The 19425-nt window shown below is 41.3% G+C and overlaps 1 protein-coding gene across 4 annotated transcripts in view; it reads right to left on the bottom strand.

Annotated features, from left to right (window-relative positions):
* The window catches only part of creb5b (cAMP responsive element binding protein 5b), a 33587-nt gene extending 16089 nt beyond the window's left edge, over positions 1 to 17498 (bottom strand). For 2 of the 4 annotated variants that reach the window (XR_013793101.1, XM_079561081.1), the window contains exons 1-6: positions 17232 to 17497; positions 14914 to 15005; positions 14617 to 14710; positions 12946 to 13067; positions 9936 to 10093; positions 721 to 844 (exon numbers count right to left, since the gene is read on the bottom strand). Coding sequence is in view for 3 of the 4 variants with exons in the window: in XM_079561081.1 (XP_079417207.1) it covers positions 721 to 844; positions 9936 to 10093; positions 12946 to 13067; positions 14617 to 14710; positions 14914 to 14967 (552 nt within the window). In the remaining variant the exon portion in view is untranslated. Of the gene's footprint in view, positions 1 to 720; positions 845 to 9935; positions 10094 to 12945; positions 13068 to 14616; positions 14711 to 14913; positions 15006 to 17231 lie in introns of all 4 variants that reach the window. The other 2 variants (XM_079561083.1, XM_079561082.1) reach the window with 2 other exon arrangements.
* Between the last annotated feature and the right edge of the window lie 1927 nt (positions 17499 to 19425).

The raw sequence follows: 19425 nt of genomic DNA, 5'->3' as shown, positions 1-19425 counted from the left end.
AGTAGTGGGGCCTTATTATTCACACATCCTGGTTTGATCTTTTCCTTGACCGAACTGCCTTCACAACAAAGCATGTCTTGCAAATATAGGCAGCAACAATTAAGCCTTATTTAGACATACCAATAGACTCGAGAATGTATGATTAGAAATAAGGGCTGAATTACCTACATTTCACACACATTATTTTAAGATAAGTTGGCTCAAACTATATTAAAAAGCCAGATAAATATGTACATTAACACTGTGAGTTATTTAGATTTGCCTTTAGACACATGTGGCCTCATGGAAACAACTTCTCCCGCCCTATCGCCCGACCCCTCCCTCCGCCTGGTCCTCAGGAGACTCAGCCCTAAAAGTCGACTCACGGCTGTAATTGCTCTAAGTGTGTTTTGTGTAAAAATATCACCCAAACCTGCACCCCTTTCCTGAACCGTCAATCTTTTCCACAAAAGCATAGTTCCTAATTTTACAAACAGCGCAGATGATTGTCCTCACAATAAACAGAGAGTGACACATTACAATTGGAGCATCTGCATTGTGTCTGAGCGTGTTAAGGCCCTACTGTGTCACATTTCATCCAGTAATTTGATACAAGCATTTACTTCATTTGCATTTCAAGCATTTATTTCATGTTTACATTTTTAGTTAATAATTAAGTTTAGGTGAGCCATTGGGTTATTAAAGACGTGGGAGATAAAGTTGTAAGTGGGGTATACTCACTGGCATGAGCACAGAGGAGCCGGGCATGGCAGGGTCGGGCAGGGTGCCAGGCATGGAGGCAGGCAGAGGCTGTCTCTGCCTGTTCCGAAGGTGCAGCAGTGAAGACAGGGAGCCCGGCACAGGCCTGAGGACACATATGAAAGCATGTGGTTTACTAAAGTGAAACGCTTACTGTATAATGCTGTGAACTGCAGGGTTTTAACACATCTTTAACGTCTTATTGGGTGTAAACGAAATGACTAAGAGCAGTTTAAAAACAAATAGTATTCATCAGTCAGTAACTTTAGCTATCTTTAGCTACTGCCAGATCAAAAATATTGTTAATATTAGAGGGTCTAATGAACCTCCTGAACCTAAAACCTGAGTGATGTCTTTACAGTGCTTTACAATGTTTCTATGTCGTTTTAAAAATGTTTTGACCAGATAAATCAGCAACTCCCTTATTAGCAACACAAAGCTAAATGCTGCAATTCACTAAAGTCCATAAAACTCATATTGAAATTAGTACAAACTTGAAACATGTAGGAGCGCCGTGTTGAGCCAGTTAACGTAATCTATTCACCACATCACAGTGGCTTGTGTTACTGTGTGGTGAGGCAGTGATGGTCAAATAGGGTGCACCAGAGCTAAGGGGCCTCCACCTGAATAAATACAGGTATTTTTCCAGACCTAAATATGTGCATTTACTCAGACATTTTAGATTGCTCCATACACACAACCTCACAGCCATTACCAACCCAACTGTGTGTCACTCCTGTCCAAAATCGTAATTTATCACAATCGCACTCATTTAACTCCATGTCCGACACCTGAGCAATGCTACAAATCCAAACAGTTCCACATGGGAAGAGTCATGAAAGTACAATGAGGGCTGAATCAGGTCTAAGCAGCAACAAGCACAGCGCAACTATTGGCCTGTAGAGACTTCTTTACTTGGAAAAAAGGTTTTTACCCACATGTTTTTGTGTCTATTTTTGTGTGTGGACTTAACTCAAATATAAACTCAGTAATTTCAGTTATTTGACTTGGTGCCATTGCAAGACTAGGCCCACTTCAGAACATTTCAGAGGCTGTACTTTGGATCTGTCTATGAACAAAAGGCTTTACTCATTCTGTCTGTTCAGTTTATTCAACTTTTTATTCACAGAGAAGTGATTGCTCTGTGTTGCATCACGGCGAGATCCTCTCAGCTGCGCTTGAGTAATGCGGCTATTGATTGGTAGAAATTAATGGCTCAAACTAACAGGCTGGACTCAAGCTTAGGCTCCTTTTAAAGCTGTATAGCAGCATATAAAAGAGAAAACAACAGATCATCTGGATTGGTTTCAAAATTGTTGCTCTTCTTATTTCCACAGGCTTTGAAACATTTTGTTGCTATGGACCTTGCTGCAGTAAATAGCTTGTATGTTTTTATTTTGTTTATTTACTTTGATTATGTTTTCCGCTTAAATGTGTTACATTTTTCTTAAAGTGACATGTCTGGTGGGTGACTTAGCTATCTAGACAGATTACTGATAGTAGTGGATACTTAATCATCTCTGCTGTCTATATGTTTCCTTATAATTTTCATACAAAGAATGCAAAGAAGTGCACTGTTCTTACCTTAATCTTGTTCATATTCATCTAATTATTTGGCTCAAATTAGGCCCTTATAAAGGCCACAAAATATCAAGTAGAGCTTAATATTGGCTGCACTGGATGTTAAAAATCTGTCCTGGCATATAAAACATGTTGGTTGATCTCATGTAGCATAAACACATGAAATGTTTGTGGTTTAATGTGTAACTGCTTTATAGCCTATCCTAATTGTTTTCCTAATCTCTACAACTAATTGGTAAAAAATGTTGTTGTTTTGTAGATGTATAATCTGTTAGTGAATTTGAGTCCATCAGCCCTGTGTGCACATGTGTATCTATATATGCATGTGAGTGAATAATAATGTTTGGCTCCACAGTGGGAGCTGATAATGGCCTCCATCGTTGGCCCCTGGGGGAGAGCAGGTAGACACTGCAGACCCGACCCCGACATTCTCAAATTACCCCAGTGTTTTTTCACAAAGCTCCACCCTCAGCCCAACTGCACCACTGCCAGCCTTTGACATCATTGTAAATTCTCTTCTCTGTTCTCTTTATTAAGTCTAATCATGCTCGAAGTTTGTGCATAACATAAAATTCTGGTCTGACTAGTAGGACTAATTAAATCCAAAAATATGCACAATAGGCTAAAAACCTTAACCCATGGCAAAAGACAGATTAAGCCAGAAGTTCAGTACTCTATTTGGAAATGCTATATTTTAAATGGTTTGGGCAGAAGACGGACATCGGGGGTATGGGAGGGAGCTGTGCAGGAGGAAGAGGAAGGAGGGGGTGGAGCTGACCAGTGCAGGACACCATGCTCTGAAACAGGGACAAACGCAGGAGGCGCTGCACTGTTTCAGAGGATCAGGAGACTGAAGGCAGCCAGCCAGGTTTCCTTTGGGTGCTATGGTTTCCCCGACCAAAAACATGCTGGTCAGCAGTGGTGGAAGTAGTAAAACTGCAGACACAGGACCAAAAATGGACTTATGTAAAAGTAAAAGTATGTGATAAATTTCAGGAACTAAACCAGGTCAAAAACAGGAACTAAACCAGGTCAAAAACAGGAACTAAACCAGGTCAAAACCCCCAAAATACTTTTACATTTAACCCAATTAAAAATGTTGTGGAATAAAAACTACAGATACAGGCTCCAAAATGTAGTGAAGTTAAAGTAAAGTATTAATCACAGAACGTACTTAAGTAAAGTAAAGCACCCATAATTTGTGCTTTTTACTTTGTTACTTTCCACCACTGCTGGTCAGGTTGACCCCCAGTGGCAGCGCGACTCAGTTGCAGCGGCTCAGGACTAACACCTGAACACTATTTCGATGTACGCTTGTACAATGACAAATAAGGCACTTACTTACTCAATTATTTGCAGAATAGCTACCTGGTGTTTTTGTGGCGTCACCGTGATTAGTCTTGATAAAAGTGCTTGTTGTTGTGTATGTAAAACCCGCCTATTCATCACAATTCTGCCATGGGATCCAAAACACCAGAGTGTTCAACCCACACATTGGAGATTGTTCCAGACCAAACCTATCTCAAGAGCTTGAGATGGGTCGCTCACTTAGTCTGTCACGTTCACAGACAAAATGAACACATTAATGGACCACTGTCCACACCAGAAGCAAGCATATAATTAATTTTCATTCTGTGAAATATTTTCCCATATATTATCATTCTGGAGAATATTTTTCCATAATTATTCTCTTATAAATCTTTATTATTATTATTATTATTATTATTATTATTATTATTATTATTATTATTATTACTATTATTATTATTATTATTATTAATAATAATAATAATAATAATAATATTATTATATAAGCTATTCCATAATTTAACTATTTTGCTTAATAAACAGTGTTCTCTTAAAGATGATGTACATGTGGTTGATTAAATATACATACTCCTCTGAGATCATAATTAGGTCTCGCTGGGTAAACAAGCATTTAGGGATTATATTAAGTTTAACTTAGTAAATGAACTTGGCCGTGTATTGTCAAATACAGAAGACAAATTTCCATACAAGGACAAAAAGTATTTCTTAACTTAAATACTAATGACAAATTGAAACGGGCCAAAGTCAGACATAACCCTGTATAAAGATAAATAAATCTATGTCAAAACCAGAACAAACTGTATTGAAGACAAGACAATAAAACTTTCTCAAACTTGAAGCAAGATTTCTATTTCAAAATAAGAATTTAGCCAACCTCTTTACTGGCCCCACAATTTGAGATCCACGGCGATATCAAGCCTGAATACTATTACTCTGATAATTAAGCTCTGAAGTTTGGATGACACTTCAGATGCCGGCAGTCTGTTTGCACTGGAACTTCAGTCTGTGAAGTTCTACTGTACCAGTGTGTGCATCACAACACTTTGGCTGCCATCCAGGGAGGGGGTGAGGGGCAGAGAGGGAAAGAGAGAGAGAGAGAGAGAGAGAGAGAGAGAGAGAGAGATAAAGACAGAGAGAAAGAGAGAGAGAGAAAGAGAGAGAGAGAAAGAGAGAGAGAGAGAGAGAGAGAGAGTGAGAAAGAGAGAGAGAAAGAGAGAGAGGTGCACTCACTTCACTGACTCATATCCTTTCCTCTCTGACTCTGCTCCAGTAATGATGTAATGCTCTTGGCTTCTCGCCCTCCCCCCACCCTGTGCCGGCCTACCCCCTGATTCGTCCCTCCCTTCTCTCTTGCTTTCCTCTCTCTTTCCCTCCTCGGCCGTTCAACAGAGCTGCTCTCACTCTTCATGCTGGGTGAAGTCACTGCGCGAGCTCTGGATAGACACAGCAGCTAAAAACTTTCGAACGTAACCAAAACAGCCCAGGGCCAACTTCCAGACGCTGAGGAGACGGTGGTGCAGTCTCCATGGTGATGGAGGTAAACAGTGAGAGAAACAAGGGCCTCAAACAGCTTGCAGCTGCCTGGCTCTCTGAGTAAACACTACACAGGACCTGCCCCTGATTTACTGCCTTTAATCACTGGTGGGAGGAGAGTGCCATGAGGTTTGGACTGAGGAAATAATACGAATTTGATCAAATAAATCAGCACTAATGGGTTACGACACGGCCTGACTTTTATTAGTGCGCCAAAGGAACGACAGAGGCTGGGAGGGTGCTCCACAGATGCAACACGGCGTCTTCACTGGGACGCAGAACTGAGCCATGCCAATACGCCCCCTGGAAAGGGCATCACAACACATACCAATCCAGCCATGAGGAATCACAAGCACATTTAGTCTATTCCAGTCCTAAACCTGGATAAATGCAGAGATCGATCTGAACATTACTGCACACTAGAAGGAAACTTTGTGTTTACTTCCTAGGCCTCCTTAAGGTACTTTATTGTCCCCGTAGGCTATTTTGTCTGAGTTTGACCCATCCTTCAGGAGCAGGGGATGGCAATAGTATAGTACCTAGGGAGTACCTATTTTGAGGATTATCCTACTGTGCATGATTTGGATTAATGGGGGAAAGCAGAGCACCTCGACACAAGGAGAACATGCATCTTCACACAGAAATGTTCACGCTGTCCAGAAATCGAACCTGGGTCCTTCCTGCTGAAAGGCAAGAGCTCCAACTCCAAATAATACACTGTATTGACTTCAAATTGACAGTCATGACCTGAAGTTTTTAAACTATGCTGACCACAGTTGTCCAGGCCCTCATCCGAACATGATCCATCCTTTTCCCGGTTGTTTTAATTTGTTCTGTATCTGCTCTGCTCAAAGCCAGTCTCCTCCACATCTGATGCCTATCCTTCTGCCTTGCACCGTCTTGATCCCTCATTTCCTTTGGCCTCCTCTTTCTCTTCCTCTCCTCCGTCCACCTCTGATCCCTCGCTTCCAGACCAGCGAGACCCCGGCGGGCTCTGTCAGTGCGCGGCGTCTGTGTTGGAGCCTGCATGTGCGGTGGCCCCAGGGCAGGGATGACACAGTCCCGCTGGAATGAAGAGGGAACAGAGTCTGGGCGTTCCTCGACAGGCGCGCTGTTAAACCCACTGCGCTGTACAATGAGCTCATCTTAATTCAGCTCAGATGGACTTCCTTCGCTTTTTCCTTGTAATTAATCTGATCATATGGCTTTGTGAATCCTTCAGCGGACTGTCAAACATCACCGTAAATGCGAACATGCGGGGCACCTCTGGCACTTAGCAAAGGCCCCGCTCTCGGGAAAAAGAACCTCCTTCCTTCGCCGCACTTTGTAAAAGCAATCTAATCATAAACAATAATAAAGGAGGTTTTGTTCAAAATTGTGAAGTTGAGGGGGGTCAAAGTTTGTCCACGGAACTCCCATAAGTCTCTGCGGGGGCTATTGTGATATCTTGCACAATAGACGTTGAAATCAGCTGTGTTTTATTTGATTATCCGTTTGGAAAATGTTATGCAATGCACTGAAGTATAACACAGAAACGTGTAATGGAAAGAAAACAATAAGCTGCACCTCTTTAACTATACATGTAAAAAAAATAGCACATGTCTGTTATCTGAACATAACAAAAGATGAGTACAAAGATGACTATGAGTACGCTTTATACTGTATTTCCTTTACGAAGCAACTATCTGCTTCTTCTGAGAATTTAGACATCACTATGATTGGTTTAATGCAACAGTCACTTACACAGAGCATGACAAACTTTCACTTGTAAAAAAAGGATTTGCCATCATCTAATAGATTGATCCTAATCGATTGAATATAGTCCAAAAGCAGGGTCACACAGTTAACAGGGCAAAAACTATTGTGTCTTAAAAATCAATCTTCTCACCAAATCTTGCTACGGAACACAGGAAGCTCACCCTGAATGTGTTATACTCCAGTTGTGCACTGCATGAGACCAGAACTTATAAAAAAAAAAAAAAAAGACCAACTATGTTTTTGCGTTACTTCCCCTTAAGGCAAAACCAGGAACCGCACGGTGTTTGGAGCGTGTTAGGTGTGAAAAAGTAATGAGTGTTTAGAGATACATGAGAAACCGAGCTCCCCCCAAAAAAGTGAACTTCCTTTGCACGGCGATGCAGACGAGTTGCAAATATCATGACACATTGATAAATACTCCTCAGTAGCAAGCGAAGACACGACTCTGTGTCCAGGAGTCTTTCGCGCAGTTCTATATTAAAGATTTGACAGCGAAATATAGAGGTGTTGAAAGCCGCACCAAATAAACTGACAAGCAGTTATTTAACCACATCTGCGCCGTCATATTTCCATAGTGAGGCCAGGTGCATCCAGGTGATTGTGCAACGCAATGGAAACTGTCTCCTTAACATTAAGAGAGAAGAATAGCTTTTGGACAAGAGAGAGCCCGCATCCCCCATCGCCAACCGCAGGACCGGGATTGAACAACAGTTTATGTCAGGGTTAGGGCCGGCCAATTTAGAAAACAAATCCAACGGTAACTTTTCAAACAAGCGCTGAAGCAATAGAGAGGCTGAGAATAACTAGAAGAATCACATGCATTATTGAGCATGTTAAAACAACGACATGATCTGTTCCTTTTGGGATTACAAACACGTTGTGAAATGCATGGGTTTTTTTGTGTTTGTTCAGCAGTTCCTATTTATATTGTCTCTCAAAGGTTCCAAGATTCCATGGTTATTCGCAAAAGGATATTGCTCTACAGTATCTAAAGAACTGGAGTCTTTTTGCCGATTTGCTAATTGCGATTCCGTTTTGATCTCAATTAATCTGGCAGCTCGACTCGGATACAACCGCAGACACAGATGTTTCACATTGAAAAGCAGAAATCATTAAAACATGTTGGGCACCGGTTACTTTCTGCATGTTCACGTTAGCTGTGGCATTAAAATGTGCTGTTTCTTTTAACACTGGTTTGTGTCAGCACAGGTCCCAGCAGAGCTTGTTTAGGGACCGGAGAGCAGAAAGCCAGAGAAGAAAGCAGAGAGTGAGTGAGTGGTCCTCATGTTTCACAGCTGCTCAGCCCTAAAGTAAATGGACTTGAGGAAAGCCAATCCTAATTGATTCCAAGCCTCAAAGCTCTTTAGTAAACATCGTGGAGCAATGAAAATGACTTGTTATCCTAATTTACTGGATGCTGAATGTTTAGTATATTTGCACCAGCCAAAAAGATAGATCGAACATTAGCAGTAAAGATTTTCTTCTAAATAGGACTGATATAAATCACATTCACAATGACTCTGAGCACAAATTATTATTTTTCTGGTTTATTGATCATCTCCATGCAGCAAAAAAGTATGTTTATTTCAGGTACATGCGGCTCTGGTGTAGGCACTCAATCTCCAAGTAGCCCACCAAGAGAATTATACTGTAATCTTGCAAAACGAACTGTATCTTAAAACCCCTAAATATACTATATGAGATTACATTCATTTCCTTTTAGCGCTTTAGTCCGTGGTGAAGGTTAGCTGTGAACTTGACTGTTTTTTGTTTGTTTTTTACTTATTGGGGGAATAGACTCAGTAGAGAAGCACAGCAGAATTCAGAATGTGACATTGCATTCTTTAGTAAAACTACAACTACAATAGATTTTTAGCGGAGCAATGGACATGTACATTTATCATTACAGTATAGTCTTGTTTACCAAGTCATGTTACTGTAAAGTCAAACTGCCAGACACTTACACTGCTACTTTTGCAGAGGTTCTCTCTAATGAAATGTGGTTTGATAAAAACAGGATTTTTTTTTTTTTAAGAAGACTTAGGTAAAAGCTGAAGTAAAGAGGTGAAGTTGAGCTGGAGTTTTAATGACAGGTAAACTCAGGTGAAGCAGTCCAGTCCAGTCTCTGTTTCAGGCAGTGATTGCTGCTCCTTCAAGGGGATGAAATTCCACTCCGTTCAGGACAAAGAGCCTGACGGAGTGTCAGTCAGGCATATACTGATGTGCCTCCATCCAATATTCACCAGCTCCTCAAGCTGTAAATCTACACATGCAGCTTGACACAGCACTGAGCCTTCTCCATGTCCGAGGAGCAGCCACAGGCTCCGTCTACTGTAACAAAGGTCTGGCACCAACTGCAGCAGGAGGTGAGAGTGGGCAGAAACTCAGCCAATGAACTGTAAGTGCATCATGTCTTTACACTGTACTGTTGTGTGTTAGCCAACAAATACAAATATCAAACAGGAAATGATAAATTGTCCACCTGTGAGTAAAGAATAGCTTCAACAGGCTAAGTAGAGCACTGACATATTTTTATTACATAATGTTTTTTGTTATTTAATACACTACAGTAACAGAAAGGCTGCTCTAAAGTTGCGACTATCATTCCCATACGGTGAAAGGAACTATTTTGGAGCATGAAACGCTAAACTGTTGTAAAAGCAGTCACGGCTGGAGCTTTGACAATGACCTCATCATATCCTCTGGGACACTCTCTGGCACGCTCTGCTGTGGGACAATACTGAATGAACAACATGGATCTCAGGACACACACACGGCACCAAATGTAACAAAACCCTGACATTTCCCCCGAGACTCAGTCAGTGCAGATGACAGCAGTGGACACAAAGGGACAAGATCGGCCTGAGGCTGTTGCTGTAGCGCACTGGAGGTGAGAACCCCCCAATTTCTATCTGACAGCTCCCAAAAGAACCCACAGAACGAACAAGAAAGTAGTTATAAGACTACTTTTTGCCCAATGAGCAGAGGGCACTCACCCGATCTGTCGGTTGGTCGAGGGCGCCTGAGTGATGACAGAGCTGGATTGTGGAGATGGCAGGGCCTGCTGGATCACGATGCTGGTGTCATGGTTGCCCATCCGCGAGTGGGGCGGCTGGTGTTGGCCTTGGCCTGACTGACTGTGCAGCGTGATATTCTGCAGAGAAACAACAAAAGTGTTCAAGGTTCAAAACGGGGCGTCACATTCTTTCCATCAACTTTCTATGCAGTCTCATCACAACAGCGTTACACTGTTTGGCCTTGGGCATCATGCCTCTCTGGATAATGAGGAACTGTATAAATTATCATCTGCAGGAGGTACATAATCAACACCACATTCCCTTTGCGTACAGAGACTAGACAGCAAAAAACAAGAATTTGAAACACATTCCCAAAGAGTTAAGTTCAATGTTTTTTTAAACGGGGGTATGAACGTGCACACCAACTTTCAGTTTAGATCCCTCCCTGGACATAACCATCAACTTCATTGCAGCCTTATACCGTACATACTGCTATACTACAAAACCGCTTTTGTATTGAAAACTAGACTTAGAGCACAATTAATTTCAATTGAATCAAATTGCAATGTGAATAATTGCAAATAGCAAATTGTAAAGACTGCATGATGGACTCCAATATCCTTCGCAAACATCAAAATATCTTGTCTCAAAGGGGTCTTAAAACTGGCTAGTCCAGTAGTTTAGACCTCAACAAGCATGTTCTGACATACACATGCCTCCTGAATTAGTATAAAAGTGCACACAATAATCTTTCCCCTGCTCAAATATTAATGCTCCTGGACATGTTTACAATGTGCACAGTGAAATCCAAGCGCAATCACAGTACGTAAAATGTAGCATCCACAAATACTGAAATGAAGCATCTCCTTATGAAAAGCTGTCCTCTCCAGAGTGCTGCTCAGACAGGTTTGGTGCTGACTTTGCGGGACCTCCCTTCTTAAACCACACAGGCCTGGGGCGAGACACGGCTGACCTGTATCCGACTGCCGCTCCACCACACAGACATGAGATAAGCCGTCTGTCTGTGGCAGTTTGACAAGTCCATATGCTTCAGGTAAATTTGCCTCCGAGGCCAATCCATAATTTGTAAATGATCACGTCTGCTCTTGGTTTATCTTAGCTCATCTTAGTCAGGCATTTTGCTTTTAATCACGGGGTTTCTAAGAATAAAAAGGTGTGTTTGAAGCACTTTGAAATACAGGTGAAGAACCCAAACTCTTCTGCATTAACTATGAGAAGTGAAAAAGGAACGCCTGCCTATCTCTGTCAACAGGACAGACTCTGTTCAAGTCTGCAGATACAATGAGGCAATTTTTAGTCTTTTGCAAATTCCCCATGGGATCTTACGTTTAAACCCTGGAGTTCAGACCTCTACAACATATGAATATCCATGTAATTGTAGTTTTCCTCCAATGTTAATGCTTCTCGACATGTTCAAAATGTGCACAGGGAGCAATCTTCATTCTAGAACAGAAATGATAATTGATTATTGATGATTTGAATCACAATTGCAACTGAGAAATTGCAATTATTCAAATCCGACATCATGTGCTTCCGGACATCATAGGTGTTTAATGTTTTAATAAATGAATATTCTTCACCGGCTTCATTATTATTTTTTGTTCAAGAGGGAGTGAGTAAGGTCTAAACTGTTGTTGTCCAAACACATCACCAAAGCATTTATAACAGTTTTACACAACAACAACAACAACAACAACAACAACAACAACAACAACAACAACAACAACAACAACAACAACAACAACAACAACAACAACAACAACATCAACAGCAACAACAGCAACAGCAACAGCAAATGCTTTTAGTAATTACATGTACACCATGTTTGTTTTTCGTCTGCTTACGTACAATATACTGAGGGACAAAACAAATGTCAGTCATTCCACTAAAAAATGTTCTTTGTAAGGACAAGTAAATGTAATAAAGCTCTAATTTCTGTACATGTATACAACATGTCAAAAAGAACAAGTGCATTTGCGTACTGCGGTTGAAATAAGTCTAAAACAACTGCTGGATGTCCACGAGACGGTGACTGTAAAACTTAAACAATCAAAACAAGTCCAATGTGCATAGTATCAGCTGCAAACCTATCGTTTAACTTTGTTGAATGCATTGTCCCTGATAGATAAAAAATAATAATAATTAAAGCTTACAGACTATCATAACACAGAGGAGGAGAGTGTTTTCAGTTGATGAGGCGTGGTGTCACCGAGCTGACTGCCAACGAGCGCTTGTTGCTTCTTTCCCTTCTCTCTCCTCATCTTTACATAAACATCGCGCGGCTTCATGTACTTCATTCAGCATTTTCGAGCTATCGCAGGACATACTACAAACTTTAATCCACTATGTAACCCTGGCCGTGTCTCGAGAGAAAGAGAACAGAGCTGAGAAGAGAGCTGGCTCTGGAATTGAAGAGCGCCGCACAGAGTAGAAATGTGATCAAAACACAAGCACGTGCACCCCCACACCCCCGCTCACCCACCGACTCACCCGCTCATCACTACTTATACATAACATCTACACAACTAGTCTAAAAATCCTGCATTTAGAAACACAAGATCGGGCCCTTAATGCGCACGATTACTCAAACCGTGAAATACTGCAGTGAAATGCAACTCCAGCAGTGGACTTCGCGAAGAGTCAAAATGACAACATAATTAAAATCAGTTTAGTCACACAACGTAACATTCCACGTTGTATGTGCTATGCCACTAACAACTTAACGGTCATAAATGACATAAAAACATAAACGCACAAGACCAAATGTCCTCACAATGGTAACGTCCCTCTCCCAGCCAGGTTAGAGGTCCAGTCTGCAGAGAGAGGATCTCTGCTCACAGTAAAGATGTTTTTGAGGGATTGTCCGCAGTAGACGGAGTACCCTCACCTCACCTGCCCACTGGGTGGCCATGACTTTAGGTTCAAATTTGTTCAAACTAAGCCTGGAGGTCTACTATTCTGATGGTACCTGTTTACTGTCCTCGTCTTCCTGAGCTTTGCAAAACTCCTGTTCAATAGAGCAGTCCAAGTCACTGAAGAGGCCCACCTCCTCACAGTTCTTCAGGAAGCGAGTTGGTGTGGGGGTCTGATCTGCAACATATTAAGAAGAAAGTAAATGCATGCGGGCACAATTGTTGTTTTATTTGTTTTTTTTTGTTTTTTCAGTTTTACTGAGATGGGCGATGTGCCATAAGAAACAGTATGAGCAATTAAGTAGAGTATTGCTTCAGGAATTGCCATTTTTAGACAAATGCCAAAAGGGTTGTGCAACTAATCAACTTTTAATTGAAGCATGATTAGATCTTTGACACGTCTACAGTCGGTCCTGTGGCACGGACAGCTCATTGCTTGCAGTTGAGCTTAGACTTTGAAAACCAGAAACAACTATTTTGTAACTGGTACTGAAGTGTTCATTTGCTGTTTAAGATGAGGTTTATTGTGAAATCCATCTAAGTCAAGAACCGTATTACTAAAAGGCATATTTATTTGTTTGTAGTCAGTGGAAAAAAGCATATCATAAACTGAACCGATTGAGTTCTGATATGGATGCGTCAAAAGACCATCACATGTGTATTTTTGTTCTTCCACATATTTGTCAATGTGTTGAGGCTTGCACGCACTTTCACTTCATCTTTACCAAAAGAGCGTTGATTTAAAATGTAAATGTAAAACAAAAATATACCACCTCTGACAGCAGCGTTCAGGCTGAGAGAGCGCAGAGCCCACATACCGAGTGGGGGTCTCTCATTTGTTGAGCTGCAGGGTTCAACTTGACTTTGTGCGGGGGGTGCGTGCGGATCGGGTTTCAGACAGTCGAAGGTGATTTGAGGATCAGGAGTGTTTGAAAGGTTAAAAGCCTGTTTTTCCATCATGACGAGACAGGCGATTGACTATAAAGTTAATCATGAGGTAAATATGCGACATTGTGCTCTTATCTATGTACGAAATGAAGATAATGGCTAGCATAATTTATAAGTAGCAGGAATAATCAAGGCTATAAGCAATCAGAATGCAAACCCTTCTCAAAAAATGGTTGCTCATCAGGTCTTTTTTTTTTTTTAAATGGACCGTTGCCATAGTAATCAACATTAAAACACATAATATACACATTTTTCATTTTTAGTACTTAAAATTGGATACGGTAATAGTACTAAATGTTGTTGGCAGACGTAAGACGGGAAATTTATATACAATAACTATAACATGCACAGGGATTGTAACTCTGATACTGAGGAGGTCAAAAAGGACACCTGGCCTAGAAAACACAATCCCGCAGCCCAGTGTAAATAATAAAATAGGCCCAATTTCAGGAGCACGGCTGCAGCACAGTTCTGTCATTGATAGTGAGGTTAAAGATTGGCCATGAAGCTTAATGTAAAAAATATATATAAATATATATATTTAAAAAATCCAAATGGTTTTATGCAGAAAAACTCTGGTATTATTTTTTTCCCAATATGACTTATAAAAAAGAATCAAAGTTTCTAAATTGGTCAGTCACAAAGCACAAGCAGTGTAGACGTGCTGTAAAGTTTGTCGATAATCTACAAGTGTGTCTGTGTATGAGTCACTGAGACACACACCTGCAAAAGCGCTGAAGATTTCCTGTGCAGATTGCTGCTGTGTGCCTATAACTTACCTGATAACATGTTGTCGTTCTTTATGGCAGGGAACTTGAGGGTCATCTCATGTTTGTGCCGGTGGATCATCAAATGGTCTTCTGTGGGGAACCGCTATCGAAGAGGAACAAAGACAGACACATTGTTACAATCCAAACACAGTGCATATTCTGCATCAACAGGCTTCACTGGGTCATATGTTTTGTCCTGGGAAGAAATACATGTGATCCTATTCTTCCATCTGCACGCAGCTCCGCTTAAAGCACTGCTCTCTATACAGAGAAGATACAAAGAGACACACACTTTGACCCACTCACCTGAGAACAGCCCGGGGCGTTGCACACATACGGCCTTTCCTGGTCCGAGTTCATCACTGTGGTCAACTTCTCATGCAACTATATAGAAAAAACTGTTCAGGAAGAAACAAAACCACAATCACACTTGCTGTACAGTTGGGTTTTGTTCATTTCATTTCATTATATCTTAGAAATGAAAATGAAATGACAAAGTAAATGTGAAGACAGAAGATAAAGCCTTTCAGAAGATGTGTTTGTTTACACACATTACATACACTTCATAGTCCACACGTAAACATTTGCGTGAGAGTCCAGTTGTACGTCACGTGTCAACCATGAATGCATTCATACATTATGGGTGTATGTGTCTTTTACATGGGCACAGACTATTTCCTCAAGCACAGTCAAAACACTCAAATATTGTGTTTAGCGAGGCAGTCCTGTTTTCCTAACAAGCTGTACTTCATGACGAAGCCTGCCGGACCGCGTCTGGACAGGGTCTCTGTGTCAGGCTGAGCCCTGCTCCCTCTTTCTGTCACCGCTCACACCATGTCTTTAGAGGCCCATGGACTCACCTGCTCTGTGCTACAACCAACACCATACAAATCCATTCAATAAAGATCCAAGTCGGGCTTTTAATTAATATACTGTGTGTTCATATTCATATTTTTTACATAGTATAAAAAGTAACTGTATTATACAAAGCCAAAACAGATAACAAGTTATGCTAAAATACACATTAACATATATAATAGATGATAACTAAAAAGTGCAATAAACTTTGCGAGCTCTCAGATAAAGGTTTCACCCAAAAAGAGCAGCGCATTGGAAATCTCTGCGCTGGTCTTTGATATAGATGTTTTCAGTTAGCACAGGAAATTTAGTTACACTTTACATTAACTAAATCCTGATGTGAACGGAGGGAAGGATTCGGGGCCGGAGTTCAATTTCATGTGCAGCTATGGAGAAACTCTCCAGGTATAGGTCATATATCTGAATTTAAACAATATGGTAAGGAAAAGGGTGCATTTGGGGGCTGTGGCAGATGCAAAAAAAATTTGGGGGGAATTTAAATCCTCATATACATTTCACCTTCATTTTGACAACACAGGTTCATGGCCTGAACTCGGCGATGCCTGAGGCAACAAACTTAGACAATTTAACCCTGAACTCCTGCACTTAGACCTAACAAAACATTTACAAATCCAAAGCAAAACTGACTCCCAAATGCACAACAAGGAGGAATGCCAATTAAACAATTATTTCAATTAATCCTATAAATCCAAGAGAAGTTAAATGGTTCATCGGCAGTGATGCAACAACCTCCATATGCCGTTTTATAAGAATTAATAGAATGCATAAAAAGAAACTGCAATTTGAACTGAACTTCCACTGGGCTCAAAGCATGAAACAATGATGAGATTATAAAATGGTTTATGAGATTTATGTTACTTTATTTCGCGGCAGTGGAACCAAATTGATGCATGAGTTTCTATCACCAAAAGAGAAATGAATGCTTGTGTCGCTCTCGAAAATTATTGATGCAGCCAATTAAACCTAGACGGGGCATAAAACCACCCATAATCAATTAACTTAAAAACAAGTGGTTATTGATAGTGTTGTCACATAAACGCAATAAAAGCGAGTGATTAAAACATGAGCAGCGGCCACAAAGCACGCCTTGTCAGCAACCCTCCTCAAAGAAAGCTCCGCGTCCCGACATTTAATCAAATATCGACTGGGCTGCAGAATGACGTCATGCTGGTCACTCTTCATTCGGATAAAAAAAATAATACATAAATAAGATTCACTCCTAAAATGATCTGAAACGAACATTCCGATCCGTATAGTTCTCATCCGTCAGTGACAGGACAGTCGCGGGACGCAGCGTGCGCCCGGTTAAAGGCTCTATCCGGAGATGGGACAGGCGTGACAATGGTGCAGAGACGCATGGACGGCACACAAACGTCTCAGTGCACGGAGAAAGCCCTGCACTAATGTTTTCATCAATTACCATGAGTGCCCCGGTGCTGGAAGACTTAGATGGACTGATTCGAGCAGCACTTGACTCGGGATGAACTTCAACAGTCAACAGGCGACAGTAACGTGAATTGAGATGCCACTGCAGCGGCTCAAAACAAAACCGACAGTCTTTTCAATCCGTTCATTATTCCCCGTGCAAATTATGAATGAGAAACAATTCTTTGCCAAACCCGTGGAGCGAACTCACAACAAGCTGTTGCATAAAAGAGACAAAAGTAGCGAGACGCGCTGACACTAACCCCGTGGATGCGCGCATGCACGGACGCCCGCGTGCTCAAGTATGCTTTTCAACTTACCAAACAAGTGTAGAAAACGTGAAGCAGTCTCTCAGAAGAAACCACGTTGGACTGAGAAAAGATTACAATACGATCTATTTAGAGAAGCATAACGTCACCCCGGGCTGACGTCACGTGGGATTCCTGAACTTCTAAATCATTGCGGTCCACGAGAGAGGCGGCGCGAGCGAAGCGGGCGGAGTCTGAGCCCAGAGACAGACCATGAAGACAGGGCCGGGAGCCAAGAGGGGAGGGCGTCCCATCGAACATGCAGTCAGAGTAACCGCACACTTTGCTCTGGGACACAAAACTGAATGTCAAAAGAAAAATAGATTAAAAGAAGGATGGGAAAGTGTTGCAACAAGTTGAGTACCACAAGTGCATGCAGCTATTGTAGCCTGGTGCAAAACAATACCGCTTACTCCATTCTCACTGGCTGAGTGAGGTGGGGCATCTGATTTAAAAATCTGCTCAATTAGCATGTGGCTGGCAATGACTAAGTGCATATGAAGACAGTTTAATGAGGAAATGTAAAGACTATATAATAATAATAATAATAATAACAATAATAATAACAATAATAATAATAATAATAATAATAATAATAATAATAATAATAATAATAATAATAATAATAATAATAATAGTAATAATAATAATTCATTTGAGCAGAAAAAAGTATGTCAACATTTTACAGAAAGAAAAAAAATACAAAACAAGACAACAAAATAATAAACAAACAAGATAATAATAATAATGAAGAAGAAGAAGAAGAAGAAGAAGAAGAAGAAGAAGAAGAAGAAGAAGAAGAAGAAGAAGAAGAAGAAGAAGAAGAAGAAGAAGAAGAAAAGGACAGTGGACTCTGACAAGCAGGTACAGACTTTGAGGTTTCATTCAAGAGACAACACTGCTCCAATGACCACAGGCACCACTGATGCCTTCACCCACCAGGCCTTCTGTTCCTGTAAACTATGGCCCCTTGGTTATGATGTTCCATATATACTTTCCCATGCCAAGATCTTACACCTTGTGCTGGTTGACTCATAGGCACCCTCCACCCGGGGTCTTGTCTGCTATGGTAGATCTGGGCCTCTATTGCTCTGGTGCTCAAGGCCTTGGTATGATTTATTGATGCTCATACTTCTACGCTACATCCCATGTGCTAAAGTGCTTTATTTGTCAGTAACAACTGTACATCCTTCCTTCAACGCCGCTGGGATGACCCGTAAGGAGCAGTGGGCGGCGGCAGTACCGTGCCCGGTGACCCATCTCCAGATGAGGAGCCAGGATGATGGTCAAATTCACCTGGCTGGAGAATTCACCTATTCTACATGTTTTTAGTGGTAGGACAGATATGGGGAGAACATGCAAACTCCACACAGAAAAGCCCTGTCCAGGTGGAAATCGAACCCGGGACCTTGTAGCTGTGAAGCGCGAGCACTAACCGCTGTGCTATAGTGCCGCTCTGCAGGGATTTGTCCTCCCATGATGAGGATTCAATTGTTCTGTTTTACATTGTCCTAGACATTCACTCAAATGTGCCTTTTCCATGATATACTCATGGATCTTGATGCCTCATTCTGGATAATGGCTTTCACTCTTACTAGTCCTTGGCATCAATCTTATAGGGCTGGCATGCAGTCTCAGAGTGTTGGATTTGGGATGGAAACCTTTATGCATGTTAGGAGCTTTTGTGTCTTAACACCTGTGGTTTGTATCTTCCTTTGGCAAACTTATTATTCCTGCAAGGTGTTTGATCACTGGCAGGGTGAAGCTGTTTATTGCCCAAGACATGTTCTTGCCATTGAACTGGCTTCCTTTGACATACCTTAATCGTAATAGGTATATCACAGTAGCTGTTTCTATGCTTTCTCTATATACGTAGGTTTAATGTAACTTCCTCATGGCCTACTGGTAAGTACGGTTGCACAGTTGTTACTTGATTTTGTAAAATCACTTAAATTACCGTGCATCATTATTTACTATATTATTAGGCATAAAACTTTTAAGGAAAACCATAAGGTGGGCTGCTGTAGCAGTGTAAAATTGTAAAAAGGTGCAATACTTTCATAGGGCTGTAGTGGCAACTCTGCTGCAACATAGAGATTTAAACATGTCTGAAGCACTGCACATTTATGTTGGACTGTGTGACCCCCTGGTGCCAGGCGGCTGAGTTTTTAGGAGCACAGACAGTGGGAGTGAAGTGACTCTGGGA

This window comes from Gobius niger (assembly GCF_951799975.1).
Source record: "Gobius niger genome assembly, chromosome: 8".
NCBI classification, from domain to species: domain Eukaryota; kingdom Metazoa; phylum Chordata; class Actinopteri; order Gobiiformes; family Gobiidae; genus Gobius; species Gobius niger.
Note: the sequence above shows the minus strand (reverse complement) of the source record. Positions and strands in the feature narration are given on the sequence as shown.